General features: G+C 32.9%; 1 protein-coding gene across 5 annotated transcripts in view; it reads left to right on the top strand.

The window, feature by feature from the left end:
- LOC123264899 (RNA-binding protein Musashi homolog Rbp6) overlaps positions 1 to 21768 on the top strand; it is a 348561-nt gene that overhangs the window by 133064 nt on the left and 193729 nt on the right. For all 5 annotated transcript variants that reach the window (XM_044728425.1, XM_044728424.1, XM_044728423.1 and 2 more), the window contains one exon: positions 1713 to 1794. In XM_044728425.1, the coding sequence (XP_044584360.1) occupies positions 1760 to 1794 (35 nt within the window). In that variant the 5' untranslated portion in view covers positions 1713 to 1759. The remainder of the gene's footprint in view (positions 1 to 1712; positions 1795 to 21768) is intronic.

Raw genomic sequence — 21768 nt, 5'->3', positions numbered from 1 at the left:
CGAGAGAAAGAGAAAGAAAGGAAGGCAGATAAGAGTATAAAGTAAAGATGGAGACGGTGAGTTTCATTCAAATGAGATCTCGCCAGATAACAAAAAAGGTAAAAAGCTACCCTCGGAGGGTTGGGAGTGCTCGAGTGAGTGTTTTTCTATTCAGACGAGGGCTCGCATAAAGTTATATATACATTTCCTTATTCCGTGGATCTGCCGAGAGAATGGAACGTGCCGGAGCCGAGAGGAGGGCTCCATACTCCATACGAGCGTTCATTGAAACGAATGGCCCAGTCTGTCCTCCTCTTGGGCGCCAGAGCCCTCGAGCACGTCTTCTTACCTTCTGCCTTTTTCACCCGTTTCCTCCCTCAGAGCTATCTCACGGATCTGCCAAGATTACTTATAGCTCCTCCTCGCAACGCACCCAAACCTTAAGTATTATTTGAATAAACGGTGAGTTACCGCTTTCGGGTCCTCGATCCAACCGTTTCCGATATTAATAGCTTCGAGCATTCCTCAAATAAATACCGATGTCAATTCTCCAATTGGTTCTTATTCGACCGCCAGTTTTGCTATTTCTATTGCAGAAAAGGATTCAGGTCTTTTGAGAAAATTTTTCTCCCAACTTTTTTATCAAACGCGTTCATAAATATTTTTAATTTCCAGGTTAAGACTTAAAGATACAAAAAAATTTAATAATAATAAAGTTAGCGGACATTTTTTATTTTTTGATTTTTGTTTAATTTATTAAATTAGAACTAAAAAAATTTGTTTTTTATTGCTCTTATAGTTTTTCAAATTTTTCACAAATGAAATTAAAAAAAAAATTTTTTTAAAATAATTTTTTCAATAAAAACAATTCCAAAAACTTTATTGTCATACAATTTATCAAGATATTTTTTTTATAGAAAATTAAATTTTTTATCAAAGTTGTTCTTGTAAATTTTTTGATATCTCTCATCGTTTAGATTACAATAAAGTTAGCAGCCGATTGACTATTTTTTAATTTTTTTTCAAAAAAATTATTTTAAAAAAATTGCATTTTTTATTTTTTTTAATTTTTACACGTCAATTTTTTTTCTACTTTTTTTTTTGCGATAATTTAGTGGTTTAAAAAAATTCTTAAAATTATCAAATATCTGCTTTAGCTAAATTTATTAATCTTGATATCCGTTAGCTGTAATTACTGTTTTAAAATTTAATATCACTTTTAAAGAAATCAGAATTTTGAGGAACAAGACATATAATTTATAACTTGATATTTCAGCTAGAATTTTAATTCCAAGTGATAGATTCGTCAAAATTTGCATAATTAAAACAAATACAATAAATTTTCCAAAAAATTAATAAAAAACTATATTTATTGACAGTAAATTAATAGTAAATAAAAAAAAGTATTATTGTATTGACAATGTAGCTTTAGAGGTAAAAATTTTTATTGGAAGGGGGTCTATTGTAAAAATATTCCATACAAAATTATATAAAACCGGTATTATAAATTTTTTTATGAATAGTGATACGAGAATAAATTTAAAATATACATAAAGTATTATATAGAGTAACGATGAGTACAAAGTCTCCATAAATTTAATATTCATACCCACATGTATGCGCTTCACGAAAATAGAGTTAGCCGTAGTGAAAAAGATCAATTGTGTCCGCATATCTGTTGTCGTAAAGTGCATAAACGATGTCATATTATATTTCATTTTTATGGTTTTCAGAGAGCCTGAGGGAGTATTTCACCAAGTATGGAGACATCACAGAGGTTATGGTGATGAAGGATCCAACCACACGCCGATCAAGGTAACCTTTTAATCTAAAGATCCATCATTATTTTTATTTTAAAAATGAAACAAAGCTAGAAGTAATAATAAATAGTACAAAAGCAATCCGATCGATTGCCACATCTGCAATTCTATTAATCTTAGATTATTTTTCATCTACAATAACAATCTATAATAATGCTTGATCGATAGATTGATAATAATAAATTCAATCGAATAATTAATTATCTACCATCGTATTACACGCTGAAGATTATTAAATTATAATCTGGTTATTATTTACGATCCATTTTCAAATAAACCGATCGGTTACCTTTTAAATAAATTAATTTTAATTACCGCGTAGTCCAGATGTTATCAAATTATTTATATTATTAAGAGAATAAGAAAAATTTTATGGCTAGTGTATTTATATATATTAAAATTGGTTCATATCATTCTCACTGATAGGTAATTTACTAAGATAAGTATTTAGGCTGCATTCGAAAATTCTCTATCTCTAGATACATAATTAAGCAATGACCTTGTATCTCGTGAACTATTGATATTTTGAAAGATATAAGCTCATCCTGATGTTACACTCATCGAGACCTTTCATTTAAGTACCCACATCAATTTTTCATATATTTTATATATTTATATATAATATATATTATATAAATGTATATATGAAAAATATATTAAAAATGCATGTGGGTACTCAAATGAAAGCTCTTAAAGAGTGTAACATCAAGATGAGCTTATATCTTTAAAAAGATCATTAGTTAAGAAATGACCTTGTATCTTGTCAACTATCGACATTTTTAAAGATATAAGCTCATTCTGATGTGACACTCATCGAGACCTTTCATTTGAGTACCCACATCAATTTTTCATTTATTTTATATATTTATATATATTATATATATATAAATATGAAAAATATATCAAAAATGCATGTATGTACTCAAATGAAAGCTCTTGATGAGTGTAATATCGAGATGAGCTTATATCTAAAATATATATTATATATATTACATAATTAAGGAATGATCTTGTATCTTATGAACTATTGATATTTTTAAAGTTATAAGCTCACCCCAACATTGCACTCATCGAGACCTTTCATTTGAGTACCCACATCAATTTTTCATATATTTTATATATTTATATATATGTATATATGAAAAATATATCAAAAATGCATGTGGGTACTCAAATAAAAGCTCTTGATGAGTGTAGCATCGGAATGAGCTTGTCACGAACGGAGTGAGTGATGGGCGCAAGGAATATGAAATAGAAATCTCAAATATCCGAACGTTATCACTTTGTCCGTTCGGGAGCTAAATTAAAAATTGCGTTGGAGTGTGGAGCGGTACACAAGCTCGAACGTTATCTCTAAGTGTTAACTTAGAAAGAGTAAGGATGATGGATCCTGCTGACTTCGGTCACGAGTAACCTATTCTATTGTTTAGTTGTAACTTTACTTTGTAAAGGAGATCTTATTTTATTTTAAAAGTAAAAATGAAAGAATCAACTTGTTTATTTGTTTGAATTTATTGAGAAAAACAAGTAAAAGTGTTATTAATTTGGGTTTACAAAAACGGTTAATAAAGATAGAGATAAAAAGAACACAAATGTTAGAAAAATAATGTCTTAAAGGTAGATAATGTTTTGGGCTTACCCTGGAAGTCTGTAGAGAGGCTCAAATTTAATGGGCCCTTTCACCTTCTATGGGCAGTTTCACTATCGAAATACCGTATCTCGTGTATCACGGAGAAATTAAATATTTACTAATAATGATATTATTTTAATCTTCGCGACTTTACGCGGAAAACTTAGCACTCAATCGACGCTCAGGTATTTTCGCTACCGAATTACCGGATCTCGTGTATCACGGAGAAATTGAATAATTTCAAATAATGAATTAACCTTCGCGACTTTAAGCGCAAAAACCTAACACTACTCGACGCTCTTCGGCGGAAAACAATATACTTCGCGATTCTCGCGGAAAAATCAACGCTCAACGGCGGAATAATCAACAATCGACGCTCAACGGCGGAAAATAATAAAAATAAAGACAAACGGAATATAATTATGGCATATATCGAATAGCCGATGAATTTACCACGTTAGTGCTACTAAGTGTAGCCTAACCACGAGCAAGGCACTGTCTCGTGTATCACGGAGTACTTTGTGCTTCCGAAGAATTTGATGCCCGGAGCCGACCGACGCGGAGCTAACCAGTGGTATCCTGGTCGAAATCGAACTGCCTGAAAATGATTTTCGGGTGATTTATATAGGGTTAGCAACATCGGTGATTGTATGGGACTCATCGGGAAATTAAATCAGAAAAATGAAAGGGATGTCAAGGGTATTTTGTCGAAAACAAGCGTCATCGCGTTTCTAGATTTTTCGAAACCCGGATAAACCTATGCGTAGTTTGAACTATTGCCTTATAGGTCTTACTTTTACGACTTTAAGCGGAAAACGTGATGGTGACTTCACCATATTACAAATTTGAAAGTTAGAAAAACAAAGTCATTAAATTCTGATAGATACAAAGAGATCCGGGTAACTCGTGTGAGCGTCATCAAATCGTAGGAAAGATAGGCCAAATTTCTCTTCTACAGACTTCAAGGGTATGACAAATTGTATACTAAAAATAAAAAGTTACATATATTTAAAAATAAAAAAAAAAATTTTGGATTTTAGCAGACGTCACAAGCTTATATCTTTAAAAGCATCGATATTTAAGAAAGTACAGTGTAATTTAACAAAAGTCATTATTTAATAAAACAAAATTTTATTTATTTATAGTTTACAATTCACGGCAGTCACTACTAGTTTATTTTATTCAAATATTTTAGGAATTTAATTCTATTCTTTAAACTTTTTAAATTAATTTATTGCTTAGAAAAAAAATTTGTATATTAAGTAAAATATGACCACTGTTAATGACCAATGACCATATCAGTGTAAATAAGACCCGATATGAGCTTTTAAAAATATATCAAACCAAATATTGCCATATCAGATCACATAAAAAAATATCTCGACTGTAAAATTTAATCTCTCTTGATGCATAAACAATTGAAAGGTGACCTACCCTATAAATTTGAACATTGGCACAGTAGAGTACTAAAACCAAAAAAAATTGACGAGCCATATTGCCCGAGTAGGAAAAAAATTAAGTTTAAACAGTATCGGCGTAGTTTGATAACGGGCGTAAAATGTTTTTATTGGTGTCGGTTCAAACGAGGTTGTATTCTCGATTAAACGAATTCAACGGCTCGTAAAAGCGACACTCGTATCTGGCAACTGGGAACTGGGAACTGGGAACCGGGAACTAGGCTCAACTGTAACAGGCTATCATATTAACGAGGGGAATGAGGGAATAAGCAAAGAGAACAAGGATTACGATGGAGCAAGTGAGGGCGATTGCCCGGAACGAGTATTTCGATCCCAACAAACGTCAGTTGACGAATTTTTAAATTTTAAAACGCGCCGTAACTATTTCCGTTAATTTTACTTGTGATTCTGCGTACAGATGTCCTACCGTTGGGATGCTTCTATATACATCGAAATGTATGTATATCTGTCTGTACACGCCGAATGCCGAGGTGGCAAAAGTTTCCACGCGGGTTCACTGCTGCAGGATATGTTAGTCTATATGATTTGTACCTCACTTCCTCTCCATCTCTTTCGCTCTCCGGTGGCGTACGCTCCCGAATAAATTCAGCTGACGAGCAAATAAATGTATAGGTAAAAATAATCTGCGAGAGTTATACTACCGAGTTTGTCCAACGATTATACTAATATTTGTTATTTATATTTTACTCCATTTCTCATCTGTTTTTACTTTGCGCCACTAAATCAAATTTTGTTTGAACACTGACTTCAAAAATTTATGGCTTTTTGAATTTTTTGAATCAATCTTGGCAAAAAAAAAAATATTTTTATTATATAAATTAATTATTTGAAGAATTTAAAAATTTCGAATTGGGAAATATTTTTCTAAAAAGTTTCTTTAGTTAAAGTGACTGCCATGACTTTTGAACTATAAATAAACAAAATTTTGCTTTATTAAATAATGAATTTTGTTAAATTGCACTGTAATTTTTTAACTATTGACGTTTTTAAAAATATAAGCTCATTAAGATGTTATACTCATCAAGAGCTTTCATTTGAGTACCCACATGTATTTTTGATATATTTTTCATACATACATGTATATAGTATATATAAATATATGAAATATATGAAAAATTGATGTGGGTACTCAAATGAAAGGTCTTGATGAGTGTAACATCAAGATGAGCTTATATCTTTAAAAATATCAATATTTCACAAGATACAGGGTAATTTTTTAACTATTGATATTTTTTAAGATATAAACTCATTTCTATGTTACACTCATCAAGATCTTTCATTTAAGTACCCACATGGCATTTTTCATATATTTTATATATATGGTATTTGTGAAATATATAAATATATAAAATATGTGAAAAATTGATGCGGGTACTCAAATGAAAGGTCTTGATGAGTATAACATCGGGATGAGCTTATATCTTTAAAAATGTCAGCAGTTCACAAGATACAAGATAATTTCTTAATTATTGATATTTTTAAAGATATAAACTCATTTCGATGTTACACTCATCAAGATCTTTCATTTAAGTACCCACATGGCATTTTTCATATATTTTATATATATGGTATTTGTGAAATATATAAATATATAAAATATATGAAAAATTGATGTGGGTACTCAAATGAAAGGTCTTGATGAGCGTAACATCAGGATGAACTTATATCTTTAAAAATGTCAACAGTTCACGAGATACAAGGTAATTTCTTAATTATGACTCTAAATTCCTCTAAAAAAACCGATTTTATCACATAACTATCCTGGATACAAAATTTTTCTTATTCTCTTAATAATATGAATAATTCCGAGCTAAAAATATTTTAAATTTCCTTTTTTTTTTGCTGTCGCAAACAAAACTGATCAGTTTTAAGCACAGAAAAAGAAAAAGACTAATTGTAGGTACCGAGAGGAGGTAGCAGTAGCAGAAATATTGAGTATGTTAGCAGTTGGTAACTAAAGTGTGCATGCTAACACTATCCATCGCAATCAGCATTCTGGGATTCGCAATCTCGCTGAGCTCTGGCAACCCAGGTTGTTCCATGTTCGCTGTTCAACAACAACATCCACATTGAGAAGTAGAGAGTCTAGTGGAGTTCGTGACGCGAACATCGGGTAGATTGCTGACCCGCGCATTAAGTTCTGAAAGCCTCGGCTTACAGAAACTCTTAAACTTCAATTCGTTCCGTCTCACGAGCATCAGCATTACATTGTTACCGGTAGGTTTGCTAATTAATCGTCTGTTTGATTCGCGATCCTAGATCCTCCCCCGCCCTTCAGAAGCGCAGAAACTAGCAAGCTACCAACCAGTCGATTAGTTGTCGTTTAATTTCCATTTCTCGTTTTGTTAATTTTCAAAACAACCTTGACACACACACATGCTTCTCTTCTGCACTCTTCTGCACTAATTAAGCTGCACTAATTTGTTCCGCGTGTCAATCAAGACAAATTGCATCAGTGCATTTGGGATTATCTCGCAACAAGAGTTAAGTAACATACAACACACAACTACGATAAAAAATAATTTATTCTCATCAGTTAATTGCCGTTTTTAATTATTTTTAATGCCTGCAAGGACAAAGGACAGTTCTAACAACAACAGACAGAGTTATTGTGTTACACTGTTGGGTTTTTTACCGGATCTTTGACCCCGAACACGCGATATCCTTAAAGGGTCTCTTGCTTTTCAAAATATTCCTGTCAAAGTCACCCTAAACTTGTTGGCTGTTTTAAATACTCTTTGACATTATTTATCCTTTTAAATTGGGCTAATTTATAGTTCAAAGCGATAATTATAGCAGTTTATGTCATACTAAAACTTGGAACTTTAAAATCTACCAAGAAAATATTTTTCTTCCTAATTATTTTTTTGAGCGAAAAAAAAATTTTTTTTTACAAGAAATTTCAACAAAATTAATTTTCTTGCTTTAAGAAATACGTATCTTGATCCAAGAAAATTTATTTAAGTCAAGAAAATCTAGTTGTTTTGAGAAAATTCAGCCTCGAAGCTTCAAAAAATTTAGTTTTTGATAGAAGTAAATTTTCTTGTCTTGAGAAAATTTCTCTCTTGCTCCAAAAAATTAAATATAAAGATAGAAGTAAATTTTCATTAATATTTTTATTGACTAACATGTCAAATGGGAAGATCAAATAATATTTCATCATTTTTTTTCATTCAAAATGTATAATTGCACGCTAAAATAATATAAAATGGGTATCAAATATTCAAGAGAAAAATTTTCTCAGCTTAAGTAGGTGGCGCTGCTTCCCTAAAGTATCTAAAAATCTTGATCAAATATAAAAATTTATTGTATCAGGTATTTATGATAATTTGAATTAAGAAAAATTACTTCCACTAAGAATAGAATTTCAAGAAAAATTTTTACTTCGGCCAATTTAACTTCGGTTTTCCTTCAGGTGGCCGAAAAATTTTTTGAGCCAAGAATTTTGTTCTCCTGTCAAGAAATTTTTTTTTCTGTGTAGGTTAAATATATTACACGGAAAAAAGTAAAGTGTAATAATATTCACTCGGATTCTGGTTAATTTTTATAGTTTCAAACAGTAAAGCGGACATCGGGGTGGCAAAAATATAAATATTACAGAACTTAATGTAGAAAATATAAAAGCCACAATTTATAATTTAATATCCAAAATAAGTGATTAGTAGCTGTCACTATAGTAAATAACGACTCTTTTATCTTAAAAAATTACAGTTTCAAACAGTAAAAATTGCCATTTCAATATATAGTCCATATTATGAAGAGAAGGGGAACTGAGATGAAAGAGAAGGGGGTCTTACTCTGGGAGAATTTAACATTTGAAACAGTAAAAATTATACTTTTAAAATATACATTTTACTAGTCCAAGCAAGTCAATAATTACAGTTTGATTTTTAGCGTTGCGTTTAAAACTTACCATTTTACTTTGTAAATATTGACGTTGCTTGTATTTGAAATTTACTAACTTTATTTTATACTTTTTACATATCATAAGATCATTTTTTAGGTACGAAATGATAAATATCAAAGTCTGAATGGTTTATTATTATACTTAAACATTTTAGACATTTACATAGCGAATATTACTGTTTGAAATAGTATTTTCTTCCATGTAAAAAGTAAATTGTAATGTTTAAACGGTAAATATTATAAAGTGAATAGTAAAATCACGATTTTACTGTTTGAAATGGTAATTTTTAGCAGTTAATCATTACTTATTATAAATCGACTGTTATTTATTACAATTTATTTTTTTTTCGTGGAAAAATTATAAGAGACCGTTTTTGTAGAGAATTAAATTTCCTATTAAAATTATTCTTATCATTTTTTGGGTATCTCTCACCGTGTAGCCAAAATTAAAATAGTTAAATTAAATAAAATTAATTCAAAGTATTAATATAAATAATGAAAACTAAAAGCATATATTTAGAATTAATTAAATAGTGAAAATAATAATATAAGACAGATATTTACAAGGAGTTAGTATGCATAGGGATGATAAGTGAGGATAGAGGGTGGCTTATTTCCGGACTGACCCTTGGGGTAGGTTGGAAAGTCTCTTGTTGGCTGACGCTGACGTGTGTGTGGATGTGGATGTGCCGTCCGATAGCGAGTTAAAATAGCAGAAGAGGGAGAAATCAGACAAAGGTGGTCATGTGTGAGGAGAGAGAGAGAGGGAAAAAGGGTTAGTGAGTAATTTATAAAGAGTCCCAAGATTTAGCTTATTCCTACAGAGGGTAGCAATTAAAAAGTAATAATTGTATAAATAAATAAAAATACCGTCCATTGAATGAGATATAATTTTAGTGCGTGTTTGCATTATAAAGCGTAGCACGTACCAAGGGGTTGAAAGAAGAAAGAGGGGAAGAGTGCGATACCATTCACGGCTTAAACGGTTTAACTCGCGGACGCGTGGCGTTGGTTAATCGAAGAATAAATAAGGGGTTGTAACATTTACCTCTTTCCCTTTCTCTCGTTCTTTCCACCTACCTGCTACCTGCTACCTTTGGAGATAGCGTTTCCATACTCTTTTTTCCGCATAAAGTATATTGCGCCACACTCTTGTATTCGTGAGACGGATTAATGCGAGGACACCTGCTGTGCCCTGAAGGAATTAACGCGGGAATCGCGTGACCGAGCAGTCAGTTTACAAAGGGGCTAGGTAGAGGGGAAAAGAGAAAGGGTTGCTTCCGTGATTTCCGGTTTCGTATCAACCAACTTCTTCCTTTTTTATAAAAACATTCCGCGACGCCATTAGATAGTAATTAGCTAATGCTAACGGAAGTTTTTTTGTTGATTTTACAAAATCATCTTTTTTTTTACTTTAAACTAGAAAATCGAACGCACCTTGCGCGCTACGGTCAAAATGTTTATTATCGACAATTTGATTAATTAATATTTTTACAAATTTTACTCATTAATATTTAATTGTTTCCATGGTAACCGTTGCTATGGTAATCGTTGCCAAAGTGGTTATTTTTACAAATTTTATTCATTAATATTTAACCGTTGCCATGGTAACCGTTGTCATAGTAACCGTTGCTATGGTAGCCGTTGCTATAGTAGCCGTTGCTATGGTAGCCGTTGCTGTGGTAGCCGTTGCTATGGTAACCGTTACTATGATAACCGTTGCCAAAGTGGTTATTTTTTCAAATTTTACTCATTAATATTTAACCGTTGCTATGGTAAATGTTGCTATGGTAACCGTTGCCATAGTAACCATTGCTATGGCAACCGTTGCTATGATAACCGATGCCATAGTAACCGTTGCTATGGTAACCATTGCCAAAATTTTCACCATAGCAACGAAAAGCGACAACAATGAAAACGTCACATCAACTTTTTAATAAAGGATTAAAATTTACGTTTAAATATTGAATACGGAAAAAATAGTCCTTATCTTTTTTGTAGAGAGTTAAAATTTCTATCGATAAAATTCTTATCATTTTTTCGATATCTCTGACCGTTCTCTTGATTGGATCATCCAAGTTAATTACCATTAAAGGAAATAATTAAATGAATATCTTTAAAAAGTAAATCCTTGAACTAAAAGAAGATGTAATTTGTGGAATCCCTAAGTTCCAGCTGGAAATAAAGTTAATTAGTTATTTAATTAGTATATTAGCAGAGGCGAAATAAAATATTAGAATCTCAGGTTCGGAATCGGAGGGAATAAAAGTAAAGATAGCTTTTCACGAGTCATGACAGCGGGAAAATTAAACCGCGGAGGCTTCTGCCAGAAATTAGGATAGTTTGTTCATTAGAGTTATTTTCCGATTGCGCCATCAGCCACAATTGAAGCCATCAGCCCGTACCGAACTAATGGGACTGGAAAAAGAGTCATAGCTCTCGAAAGATGCAAGAGGCAAGAAGTAAAGAGTCTGCAAAGTCTGGCCCGCGATCCGAGGGTGGGTAACAAGAAGAAACTACCGTTTTTGGGATATTTGTCTTGATAACTTTCCCGAGAAAATGAGACGTCGATGAGGAAGGAGGACGAGATGGAGCCCACACCACTCCAGATGAGGATTCGGCCGCCTTTAATGAGGAATCATGAGATAGCAATCTGCTCCTGACCCAAATAATCACTTTTTAAATGAGAAAAATTCCAATTCCTTCAGAGGTTCCACGTCTTTATTATAAATTATGATAACCGATGATGGAAAATGAGTTTCTTTATTCGCCTTATTGTTTGTTACTCATGCAAATAAGCTAAATTCATCAATTTTTGACTTCCCGCTAAGAAAATTGAGAATTTCATAATAGGCTTTGAAACGTTCAATAAATTTCTTTCTCATAATTATTATATACCAATCAAATCGTTTTTGCATCCACTGAAAGATTTTCAGGCCAAAAAGTAGAAAAGTTTATTATAATTTCAGAAATTTCGAATTTTCATTGATACATGGCCGCGTTCATAAAACGACATAAAACGACATAAAATATCATAAAACAGGCTTCAAAACTTTCAATAAATTTATTTCTCATGATCATTATATACCAATCAAATCGTTTTAGCACCCACTGCAAGGTTTTCAGGCCAAAAAGTAGAAAAGTTTATTATAATTTCAGAAATTTCGAATTTTCATTGATACATGGCCGCGTTCATAAAACGACATAAAATATCATAAAATAGGCTTCAAAACTTTCAATAAATTTATTTCTCATGAGCATTATATAACAATCAAATCGTTTTTGCATCCGCTACAAGGTTTTTAGGCCAAACAGTTGACAACTTTATTATTTTTTTAGAAATTTAGAATTTTTATTATTACTTGCCCGGAGGTCAAGTTTAAGTGACGGTGAGTCAGATTAGGCATTAAAACTCTCGATACATGGCCACGTTCATAAAATACTAGCAAATTACATAAAATACCTCATCATAGGCTTCGAAACTGTGGCTAGCTTGGCTAGTTATTAATAAGTATAACTTTATAAAAATTGATCTTGGACTTTGAGATATTTATTACGCGTAAAAGATTTTTTTTATCTTTAATATTCAACCCAGAAATGACAAATATTTTACTTTAGTAAATTCAAAAAAGTTTAACTTAATGGAAAAAGATAAAAAGTATGTAATAAAATTTATGAAATTAATTAAAAGAAAAGGAAACGAAACAAATGAAAAATGAAGAATAAAAAAGAGTGTATTGATCGAGAGCGGCTGAGAATGATGCGTGCGAATGGCACGGTCATTAAGTTTATATTACCAACAACATAAAGGAACGGTAGGTCAGGGACGAGAACCAGCTTTATAACCCGTAATTTGAGCTCTCCATTGGGGGTTTTATTTTAAAATTCAGTTAAATCGCGCTTCCCTAATTCTCCGATCGCGTGTCAACGCCTTTATTGTTATTAATAAAATACTTTTTATGCTCTTTTTTCGAGATTTTATGAAACGATTCTGCTCTCAATCAGCCGGGTTTATACTTTCTGGTTATTCATTACAGCTACTTCGTATTAATCAAAGCCACGCTCACATTCCGAAGATCGAGATTCATTAATGATAAAGAATTAATTCAGATGCTTAACTTTTTTAATTTTTACGCCACCAGCACGTGCTCTGGTGATTTCATAATTTCGCAATTAAACAGAGATGTAAGAGTTTAATTAAACTCCTTGAATTAACAGAGTTCTTTAAACTTTTCGAATTTACAAAGTTTATTAAAAAATAATATCCTTTTATTGCTTAACTTACTGAAGATTGTTCCGGAGAAATTAAAAATCCCGATTTTTCGGTTAAATATTGAAAATAGAGAAAAAAAATTTCAGCCGGAATTTAAATTTAAATAATCCATCTTAATTTTCCCGTCAAATTTTTTCAAAGCTAAAATTTCATAAAGTAATTTATCTAAAAATGATTCATTTCTTTCTTTAGTCTGACAGAAATATAACATCGGAATGCGAGAAAAAACAAAGAAGCAACACGTACTACTTAATACCCGTGGAATATTTTTAGCCTGTCACTGTCCTTGCCTCGTCAATCATCTCTCTCAAAGTTTATACTCATACTAACAATTGCAATGACCAATAAATTACATCTAAGACTTAAAATAACCGATTAATCCTTTCAACTCAGCAGATATCATTGTAATAGTAGATTATATTATTTCTCGGTTTAACAAAGTTAGATAAGCTTCTTAAGATGTGTTATTTATAAGCAGACATCAATTAGTCACGAGATTCCGTAGCGATAAAAAGTGTTTGAGCTGAAACCGGGAAACAAAGAAAGATCCGTACCGGTTTTATGACAATTGCCAGAAGAGAATAGAACAGAAGGCAATTGAGTGTTGCGTGTCAAATAAGGGGTTAACGCTAACTGGTAGCAATAATTATAAACACGCAGTGTTGTTAGCTCTCGATGCGAATATTCCGATCCACAGAGTCTAAACTATACACAACTATTAGACATTATAGAACTGGTGTTGTCTGTTTAGGATCGCGGATCGGTAATTAGCTCCATCCAGGATCACTTGTCGTTCATGTTTGATATTTGATTAACAAACATCACTCTACCGGGTTCCCAACTACGAACGATTAATCGATTTATCTTCATTATCCATTATGTTTAGTGTTAGTCATATTTAATTATCTAATTATTGCATTAATATAATGTATACTCTATAGTATGTTGTACGCCATGTCGGATATTAATTATTGATAGTTAATTACTGCTAAAATCACCGTAATTTCCACGTTTTGCTGACGCTTTCACTCTATTCTTTAATTATTCACTTTATTTATTATTAAATTTTATTACACGGAAAATATATACATGCTTATTGGTTAAAATCAAGCATGTAGAGTGCTTTGTCAACTATGTTTACCTTTATTAGAAAATATTTTCCCTTTTACTTAGTAACACGTTCCTAGCAACCATTACTAATTAACTACGACCACGCCCACTATAAATATTAACCACGCCCTTAGCAACTGTTGCTATGCAGCCCTAAAACATCTTTAACAATATTTGCCTAGCAACCTTAAAAACGCCAGTTGTTTATTAATTAAACCACGCCCCTTAGAAACACTAGCCATGCCTCCATAGCAACCGTTACTAAGTAACGCCCATAAATTTTTTTAGCCACGCCTCCCCTAGCAACTGTTGCTTAGCAGCTTTAAAAACACTTGAAAAAAATCAATTTTAGTCATCTTTAAATGTTTCTTGAATAAAGAATTCTAGAAAAGACTTAGTAGGTCCATCTAAATACCGAGTGTCACCTTGTCTCGCATAATTAATCAGATTAGTCAACCCAGTTCGTGACAAAAAGTGTTTAATCCTCGTGACATTGTCATAAGCGCAATTAGTGTTAGGCCGCAGATGATTCGGGCAATTGGTTTCCAATCTATCGGTGTCGTCATATTGAAGGTCGGTCATACAGATTATTTTATTAGCATCCCCGATTATTTGCTCCAGTAGCTTTTTTTTCAGTGTGTTAGCGACGATAATGAATTTTGCATTTTTTAAATAATGTTTGAAAATGTTTTTCTGTTCATTCGCGGCAATACTGCCACTTTCCCAAGGAATTCCATTGATTTTGTCGATTATGTAGGTGTAAAAGAGCTGCAAATCGGTCTCTAATTCTTCCCAATTACAGCAGGGCAAAAATAGTCCTTTTTCATCGATTAAATGACCAGCAGAATCTACCGTCGGTGTCATAATTCCGAATTCTTTAGCGACAAATGTTTCTGGGGTTGTGAAATAACCGTTAAAATCAATAATCACCGCCATTATTTCTTTCGCTCTAATAAATATGAAAAAATTAATGAAAATAAGTTTGTAATTATTGCAATTAGGTGAGTAATTCAAAGTGGTGACTAATTGATACTCTGATGAAACGGTAATTATCTGATCACTTATCGGCATAAGTTATTGAAGAATTAAAAAAGTCATGCAGATTAGAACTGACCTGATTATTAGAAATTGTCATTGTCTGGGTTGATGAAAAATAGATTTTTTCCACTAACCTGAAAATAAATTAAAGACTATCAGGGTAACCATAGACCGAATGTAGGTGGGTAATAGAGTTGTAGTACATCTTGACCCCATCAAAACTCAACGTAACTACCCTCGAGTCTGGCTGTAGACTGTAGATCGTTAGCATCTCCAGTGAGAGTATCGGAAGTACTTTTTCATTTTTCATTTTCCATCGGGGCGTTCGATTTTCGAGCAGCAGCTAGAGAATGAATAGAAAGAAACATCTGAACAAAATGTTGAACGAGTTCATTATTTTGGAAAGGCTCTCAGGGATGTAAATCACCTTGACTTATCACGAACAAAGGGTGGTATTGATTCTAGGAGCCGAGCGAGCTGCCCGCGGTTTTTCACGTAATTGTAAGATCAATTGAGATAATGAAGGTACCAGTTTTCGAAATGATTGACAATGATCAGTGAGCAGTGGCTTAGAATAGTACTGAGCAAAGTAATTGTGTTATAGTATTGCGAAACGGTTGAATGACGTTATTGAACGGCTCGCTCAATCAACGAACCAAGTCGTCGGAACACAGATATCCAATCGTATCTCTGTGAGCTACTGCTGGTGCACCACTATGAGTACAATGAGTAATCTCATTAGCTTATACCCGATTCTGATAATTACCGACTAATCAGAGAATTGCGATAATGCGTTAGTTGCGCCAAGCTTTAGCTTTTGCTGATGTTTGCTACCCCCTTTTCATTCTGCCCACCCTTACCTCTCACCTAGTTTCTGTTCCACCGGAACTTGATTATCTCTCATTGATCCCCTAGCTATGAAAATACCTAATGGCTAACTCCATTACCGTTAATAAAATTCCAACCATTTATTTAAACTTATACCGAATATTCCTCGGAAAAATCTAAAACTTTAAGCAATAATTATTATTTTATTTATACACTTTAACCATTCCTCTTGTTATCTCGACGTTAATATTTTCCCAGGCATTTTCAAAATATCTTTCGACAATTCTTATCCTTTAGCGACTTTTCTTAGTAAGCTTTTTCGCGCTTGAAGAAGCCAGAAGTCTTTCTCGCTTGGTGGTAAGAAATAATTGAAACGTCGCTCGGGCTTTGATTCATTTCCCGCGGCTTCGCTTCTCATTTTATGCAGAGACCCTGCTACATTCAACGTTTTCCATCCAGCATCCACCATCCTACACCAACTGATACCATCTCCGTCTATTTCAGTGCGAACGTGTATGTGAGTGTGAGTGTTTGGAGTTTGTTGAGTCTTTTAAGGGATGTTTGAGTGTTGGTATCGACTAGCGGGTACGCGAGCACAGATCACGCGATACCGCATCAGAGAAATGTCAGCTCACTATCTGATTGGATGAGACATCCTTCGACTCAATAGGAATCCACTTATCCGATTGGCTCTAGTCTCGCGATTCCGTCGCGTCAGCTCTGTCCCGCAGTGTAACCTCTCTCTGTCCTACCCAGATTCCATTCTGGGGGTACAAACTCCGAGCTTCAACCTCCAAGGTCCACTTTCCACTCTTCACTTGGACTCCAACACACCCCAATGACTTTTCAGGACAAACTTTTGTAAATATCTCATAAAATCTTCAATACATCAGTTTCTTTACAGCAAACTCGATTCTACCATCTCCAGATTAAATTTCAAACAATTTATACCTATCACTTTTTGTCAGATTCCGTTTGACACCGACGTCCAGAGTCTACTGTTACAGATAAAAATTCAATTCTCCACTTTACAAATACATTTCAGGAGCTATTTTTCTCCTGACATAATTAGCTCTTTTTTTACCAATCAATAATTATCGTTCTATGCCCATCATACCCGCAATTTAGAAGAAACCTCAACGGCGTTGAAGGGACTCATTCCTGGGGCTATCACTAAGCTCTGAGTGCAGAAGGAACAAAATCGGTCGAGTAGTTTCAAAATGGCAGGCATCAATGAATTCTTTCATCACCAATTTCTGAAAGATTCCCGTATGTCTAGCGTCATTCTGGTCCGAATCAAGCAGGATTGAGCATAAAGAGACGTCACATCAACGTCTGGGTGCTATTATTTAGAGCTGTACGTTAATATTTCCTTCGACATGGACGTTAAATTGGTTGTTCATCATCCAGGGTGGAGATACGCAGAATAGCAGTTATATGTAGCATGTTCGTAGGGCGCTGGGTGTCCTAGATGTTCCGCTACGCGTCAGTTTTCCCAGTATGACATTATTTATGGTAACATCCGGTGGTGGTTGCTCCGTAGCCATTTCATCACTGATCATCATCACAACGCCTCTCTCACGTTCCTGACACTCGACGTTACTGCTCAGTATCTCTCAGCTTGCTGCCTTCTACAATTTACACAGTTCGCGATACAGACCGGCGTATATATATTTGTAGAGATAAAGATGTGGAGAGATACTCATACACTGGACGAATTTATTCCCGGCGAAACTTAACTCCACTTCGTCACCACGTTTGTGCTAACCCTTTGCTTTGACGCTCGGACTTGTCTAAGAATTTAAAAGTGGACTGAGTCGAAAGCTCGCTAAGAATAAAGCCGAGAACAAGAAAAAACGTCATTTTTCTTCAAAGGCAATCCAGAATTTAGATTTTTTTAAAAAAAGTACCTCGTAAAACCGGAACTCTCACACTTTTCTCTTTCTTTGTGCTGGAAAATAAAATAAAGAGGGTCCTTGGTTTCCTCTTGTACACACTACAACAAGCAATTGTTTCCAGCGAACCTTTCTTCCAGGTTAATAATTTTTCAAGGAGCTACAGCTCTGAACCCAGATTAAATCCACCATGATCCAACATCGAGATTGCCATTTGCTTGTCAATAAAATTTAACAACGAACAAATCTCTCAGAGGCTATTATAGCCAGGATACTTTTCAACGACTTATCAAATTAAGTTTTTTTTTTTTTAATTTTTAAGAACGAGCCAAAATTAATTAGAAGTAAAATTTAAATTTCTGAGTTAAATATTTAAGCTACAAAAAACAATCCAGTATTTTTTCCTTACAGTAATAATAACAAAAAAGCTTAAAATATATTATTGAAAGGGTATCTCTTGTATTTATAAAACTCAGTAACAGAAAAAAGTTAGCAAGAAAAAGGTGACACCATTTCCCGGTAACAAAATCGGCTTAAGAACTTTTTAGCCGGCGAAGTGCAGAAGAATTCTCTGGCTCCTTCCTCATAATCGTGCCCTGTAAAAATAAAACAAAGTGAGTAAAGTTTCTCGTTGAAATAAAAGGATTAAGAAAGAAAAAGCTCACCGCAGTCTCATCGGATTCTTAAGACTCGAAAAAATAGAGAATTTGAATAGTTTAGAGCGAGAAAACCCGTAAATCGTCGCGGGTCCTAATCCACGGGGAATCGAATCACGAATCGTTGGATTTTATCGAATAGGAAGGGAGCAAAAATAAACAAGAGGTCAAGACGTTAGAGACGTTTCAGTTGCAAGGTTGCAAATAAACGGTCACATGGATCAGAATATATGCAGCTTCTATGCATGCGAGTTCCCGGTGCATACTACACGGTTTTGGATATGGAATTATTGATCTACGACCGCCGGGGAGGATTTATTGCCTGGTATAATGCATTCGGAATGCGTTTAACGGGCGAAACCAACGGCCAGTTACGCCCGAGTGCATCCCGACTTTGTTTAGCTCCCCGTCGCTACATCCAGGATAAATATAAGCGATAAGGGAATAAATAACTCCGACTGAACTAAGAAAGCTCTGAAAGGAAAATTTCCGATTTTATTTTTCTAATTTTTAATTGCAATTTTGGAGTTATAAAAAAATTACAAGAAATCTTTTTTGTGGGAAATTTAATCCTCTATCGAAGTTGTTCTTATCATTTTATCGATATCTCTAACTATTAAGCCACAATAATAATTAAATTTATTATTTATTATTTATTAAACCAGAAAATATTACAGACAATCAATATATAGTATGATAAATAACATATCTGTCCTATAGAGATGCAGAACATCTATTCATAGGACTGGTATAAATTAAATTACAAATCAAGAAAGCTAGCTTACATAATTAATTAATTTATAATAATAGTTTAGAGAAAATCATAAGTTACATTGCTTTATCCATCAAATTAAAATATTTAAAGGCCGTGTATTTTGCACTTTAACTTGTGATGTTTTTATCAATTTTAGGAAGTGAAATCGACTTATTTCTAGTATTGAAAAAAGTATTTGAAAGTTTCTGCCTGCAATCATTGAAATAGAAGATGAGTGAGTTCGCAATGAAAGTTTTTTGTATATTTAGAACATTACAATTTTCATCTATAATAATTTTTTCAATCAATCTATTTTGAGTTGATACTATAAAATTTTTAGTGGCACTATAAGCACCACCCCAGGCAATTATTCCGTAGTTTATAATACTTTCAATCATTGCATGGTAAATTATTTTTAAAGTTCTTCTATTCATAAATAAACTAAGTTTATAGAAAACATATGTAAAAAATTTTAATTTAGTTAATAAATCTTTGGTATGATAATCCCATTTTAGTCTACTATCAAATGATCAATCCCAGATATTTGTAGGATTGAACTCTTTTTAACTTCTTATTGACTAGATATAATTTAAATTCAGTTGGGACACTATCAACATAACAACCAAAAGTAATAAACGAGCTCAAAAATTAAAATTTTGTTCCGAAAAAAATGTGTAATTTTTTTTAGTTTTTACGATTACTTAAAAGTAATTTCAAAATTAAAAAAAGGTCATTCGGCAGCCGAAATGGAAGTAGATTTCATGGTGAATAATAAAAATACTACTAGGGTTGCATACGAAAAAAAAAATAAATTTCTGTTTGATTAAACAACAAAGACGTCAAAACGAATGCAAAAGTAAAATTTCATTAAATCTGTCTGAGAAAGCAGATGATTTTTGGCCTAGACTGATAATGAAGTACACAAATTAAAGCTTATTTAATAAGCTTTCAGATGCCATTTATAGAATTTTGATAAGATATCGCGTTCAATTGTAATTGCACGAAAATATGGTGAAAGTGGAAATTTTTGCGATTTTTGAAAATTTTTGAATTGCTATTATTCCTAAACTATTTAATTTGGAGAAATAAATAAGTACACAAATTGCAGCTTATTAAATAAGCTTTCAAATGCAATTTACAGCAATCTGATAGGATGTCGCGTTCCATTGTTATTGCACGGAAATAAGGTAAAAGTGAAAATTTTTTGCGATTTTTGAAAATTTTTGAATTGCTCTCATTTCTAAACTAATCGACAGATTTGGCTCATCTTAGAACTTAACCTCGGAAATCGTCCTAAGAATAAGTATGTTACGTTTTATTGAGATCCGTATAGAATTACGGAAGTTAGAGAAGAGACAATGCCGATTATATCGTATATATATATATCTTTTGAACCATATGCATTTTCTGAATCCGCTTGACGAGCTGAGTCGAATTATAGAAAAATTTTTCAAAAGTTCCGTCATGAGGACCAATGCAATAGTTAGATTTCTATGAAATCTACTAAAAAAACACTTGCTCGTGAAAAAAATGGAGTCTTTATTTGCGTCCCTCGTTTTATCTCGACCGGAGCTAAAACGGGCGAGCGAGAGTAAAAAATAATAAAATAGAGATTGTTGATTTTTTTCCGAGTCAATAAGCTGTGATTTGAATAAACAGACCGGAATATCTAAGTGAGAAAGCTAAATACGAATAAATAAGAATATTAAACTGAGATTGTTTTTGCTCGGTCGACTACTCGGGCAAGTGTCGCCATCCGACGGCAAGCTTACTCACTTCACTGGATTTCTTACTAGTAAAAGTCTCGAGGGAGTCGTTAAATAAAAATTGTCTTACTGCTTCGAATCTCGAGCGTTGAATGAGGATGATAACGTCCAATCACGCCTCAGATGTTATTTATTATTTATTATTTATTATTTTACTTTTATTTTTTTTTTCTATTCTAACGGAGCTTTTATAATCCCTCGGATTTTTACGAGCCCGTTATAAAACTCGTTATATCGGTTGTTGCGCCTGTAATTACCTTGAGTTTACGATCCCGAATTTATAATGTTATTTTTCGTTGGCTATAATTATTAATTAGTAATTGGAAATTCCAAAATTTTATGACTAACTTCTTTTTTTAATAAATTTAAAATATAAGAGTCGTTCGAATGTTTATAAAATATTCAGAGGTTGTGAAGTTGTTACTTTTATTAAATCCGCTTACTGGAATTTTACATTCTAGGTTTAAATATTTTATTTTCAATATCATTCTATATTTTTTACACTTTAGTTCTATTTTTTTCCACTAAATTTTTTCTACAATTTTTTTTCCGAATTTTCGGAGGCCTTTTTTTAAGGAATTAAATTTTTTATCTGACTTTTTTTCGTATTGGATTTTTTTTTATAACTTAAAGAC

Source organism: Cotesia glomerata, linkage group LG5 (genome assembly GCF_020080835.1).
Source record: "Cotesia glomerata isolate CgM1 linkage group LG5, MPM_Cglom_v2.3, whole genome shotgun sequence".
Lineage (NCBI taxonomy): Eukaryota > Metazoa > Arthropoda > Insecta > Hymenoptera > Braconidae > Cotesia > Cotesia glomerata.
The sequence above is the reverse complement of the archived record's forward strand: the minus strand, read 5'-3'. Positions and strand labels throughout refer to the sequence as shown.